Source organism: Dermacentor andersoni, chromosome 10 (genome assembly GCF_023375885.2).
Source record: "Dermacentor andersoni chromosome 10, qqDerAnde1_hic_scaffold, whole genome shotgun sequence".
NCBI lineage: Eukaryota > Metazoa > Arthropoda > Arachnida > Ixodida > Ixodidae > Dermacentor > Dermacentor andersoni.
Genome location: NC_092823.1, coordinates 62,445,704 through 62,449,107, shown reverse-complemented (window position 1 = coordinate 62,449,107; position 3,404 = coordinate 62,445,704). Strand labels below are relative to the sequence as shown.

At 48.7% G+C, this 3,404-nt stretch overlaps 1 protein-coding gene across 1 annotated transcript; it reads right to left on the bottom strand.

The window, feature by feature from the left end:
• Positions 1–687: 687 nt before the first annotated feature.
• LOC129388305 (uncharacterized) lies at positions 688–3,129 on the bottom strand. Its single transcript, XM_055078451.2, has 2 exons — positions 2,572–3,129; positions 688–830 (listed from the first exon to the last, which is right to left on the bottom strand). Exons 1-2 carry the CDS (start codon positions 2,998–3,000, stop codon positions 813–815), a joined length of 447 nt encoding a protein of 148 aa, XP_054934426.1. The 5' UTR covers positions 3,001–3,129; the 3' UTR covers positions 688–812.
• Positions 3,130–3,404: the final 275 nt, after the last annotated feature.

The window sequence follows — 3,404 nt, the reverse complement described above, 5'->3', positions numbered from 1 at the left end:
GCGCGGGAAACGGGCGATCACCAATCACACCCGTCTTGCTCTAGCTGGTTCCAACTTGCGCTTGTAAATTTCTTGAATTTCATCACCCCACCTAATTTTCTACCATCCTCGACTGCGTTTCTCTTGTATGAGCACCCATTCGGTAACTAATGGTGCTGCGATTATCTCTCCAGTGCATTATATGGGTTGGCGAGCTACACTTGTTTTTTTATCCTAATGTCAAATGCGCCTTGTATACTACCATAGCTGCTTCGGATCGGAGTAGCAATAACAGGTATGAGCTTCAAAGCACAATAAAGGTGAAGCATGACTATAGTGTATATGCGCTTAAAATCGGCAGGTCTATGGACACATTTAACTAAAACAAGACTTTGCGAGTAAAGTGCAATCACAACGAGGCAATAAGCAGAGAGATTGCGCGCAATATACAAGAGTTCCGACGATGCCATACGCTGAGTGGGATGAAAACGTAGGCTGAGACATACCGCGCATGCGATATTGGTTACTCTGCAATGGTGGCCACGCTGAATACCGCTATTAATTCGTTTTCTGTGGTGTCGGGGTAACAAAGACCACCCATGTATGCAGAGTAAGCGCGTTAAGTAAGCAAGATCACTGTGGAAGAGCAAAAACAAATGTTGTGGGTCAGTCAGTTGAGCCAGGGAGCACGCATTGAAGCAAGACGTGTAAAAGAAACGAAAGCACGTTTATTGTCTAAAGATCGAAGCTTTTGATAATTGCAGTGCGCATCGCTTCATCAATGACGACCCAAAGGCTGCTGGAAGCGCCGTGGTCGGTGGTCCCGGCCGCCATCATGGACTTCCACGAGGCTGAAAATGAACATTGAAGCGAACGTTACGATGTCTAGCAGACCACATTGATATATTAATGCGAGCCAATTCCCATATATTATAAGCACCGACAGGAATCCGAACAGAACTGAACAGGAAGTTTCTTCCACGAAAGCGCGTAAGCGCACTGTAACCGGTTGTCAGGCACCCAGTACTCCCAAAATGTAGGTTTCAGCGTGTAAATATAGCCGGTGAAAATAAATGCAGGTAGAAATGCAGAGATAACATTCGTTGGAGTGGTATTCGACACGTTGAGGCTTGCATGTACGCCGGTAGTGCACGGATGGGACATTATGCAACTCATGCCACACAAATGACGAATAGCGGTCAGCAGGAAAACAGGGGTGGCAACGCAAGTGCAGGTTTTCGAGAGACAAAGCGCATACTGAGGGACGCAGGGAATGAACAAGCAAATGCCAAGCAGTGTGTGCGGGCAGGGCAAGCAAGAATATCACGTTTTTTTTTTTTTTTCCTGAACTTGTGCGCCGCCCATTTCTGCAACATTCAAAATTGTAACAAGTACAGATGGCAATGACAGAGAAATCAAGATTAAGCCTTCCACCCCGCGAAAGTACCGTGTTTTTTTTTTTCAGCGTGCAGCCGATGTCAGGTGGCTTTAAGTACTATGAGCGCTGCCCAGTGGCACCGCAGAATCAGTGTGCGGATTGACGACGAGAAAAGCCTCTCTGCGCACGCACAACGTCAATAAATTCTTGATGCACAGGCAATAAAAGTTTGATGCAATGCGCGCCTCAGCTAACTCTTAGGCTACGCTCGGCGGCTGCTAAATGAAACAGTGAGTTTTTCGACCTTGTGGAAGTTGACTAAATACAACGCGAAACTATTTTCGCGGTCATTCCTGCTCTCAAGTTTATTCCCAGTATACCTATAGACAGATAAAAAGGACGCTACGGACTATGTCCGTCAGTTATTTCACGATTGTAAACGGTTCAAGCGCAACTAGCGAATTTAATAGCTTTTTGCTAAGAGTAGCCGCTGCAAACATTGGTACACTTGACACAGTGTTCGGCCGTACCTATTTCTTCCATTCTACACGGGAAGAAATGGTGTGACAACAGCCACGAAGTTTGTTACTGCTTTCAGATTTCGGAACTGCTCGCAACACAATGGTCATCGCTAGTCTACACTGCAGAGACAAAGCATGTTCCACCACGGCTGCTTTATGCACGCCGACATTCATACTTCAGAGGCTAATACTTCGTTGCTTGACCGTAAATTCAGGCGTAGCAGACGACGAGCACGATGACATGACGTCATGCGTGCGAACCAATAAAATCTTTACGCGGAACCTCTGATGCCACTGAGCGCGCGCAAAAGTTTTCGGCGAAAACGTTAGCTTACTGGGATGGTACCTAATGCCACGGCTACCGGGTGCATGCTCAAAAAGAACAAGATACCGCAAGGTAAAGCGGCGATGCTATGGAACTCACGAGCTATACTTGGGGCGGCACAACCACTTGGCACGGAACCCCCTTAGCTACAGCAGCAAGGCATTGTCGGGAAGAAGCGGTACATGAAGGTCTGAAAGGATAAAGACTAAGAATCTCCAGGGTGGCGATTTTACAGAATCCACTGAAAATAGTGACGCGTAAGACACCTGAAATAGTGCAAGATCGAAGGCGCCATGAAGCCACATAAGAGATGATTCGATTTCCTATTCTGCAAGAAGAAAACGAGTCAGCCGAAGAAAGCCACTCACCAGCTGAGAGCTTGCAGAACCAGTGGTTAGGAATGCGCCCGATTCGGGCTCCTTCGCTTCAGCCTGGCCAGGGCCCTCCGAGCTCGAGGCCTCTCCTACTTTCGAAGGAGTGCCTCCAGGACTGGGGCCGCCGAAGCCCACGTCAGAAGTCTCGGTTTTCTGGCTGCACTCGGAGGAGTCGCTTTCAGTTGAACCTTGGCGAAACCCAAGGGCTGAAGCAAGCATTCTGTCGGCAGCGGCTGACGATTTGGTCACCAGCAGAGCGGCGCCCGGAAAACCAGCCTCTCCTGCTTCTTGCGACAGCCGCTTCTGTTCCTCGAGCTCTTTCAGGCCAGGTTGCTCCTGCAGCCAACCCGGTAGTTTAGCACGAATCTTCTTCTGGCATTCCGGGCACATCAAGCAGCGGCACTCCTTGGGGCCGGGTTCCATGCTGGCCCGAGCTGCACGACTGCCAAGCGATAGCAGTCTAGGCAGATCCTGGTTGTGGTCTTGCTGGATCGGGTTGTCGGTGCCTTTCACCGACTAACAGTTCTTCAGCGTGCAAAGTGAGGGTGAAGGCTGCAAGGTCACCTTTTATATAAAGATGTTTCCGCGATTGACGTCACCAGGCTTGAAGAGCGGAAACACCCCCGAAGAGGGGGTCGCTAATAGGTGCTTGAAAGCCTAGCTTTATTTAGGCTGTTCTATTAGATATAGATACAGTGAAAGCGCAAGTGCATTGTGGTGTGTTGGCGCGTTGAAATTATTTGTTTATTTTCCGTTGGACGTCTTGCCGCGTCTCGGCGCCACGAAAATATACATGTGTAATGTGTAAATTTGATACGATAAACAGG

Excerpts from the sequence above, each read along its gene's own strand:
- LOC129388305 (XM_055078451.2), bottom strand. The coding sequence starts at position 3,000 with ATGGAACCCGGCCCCAAGGAGTGCCGCTGCTTGATGTGCCCGGAATGC.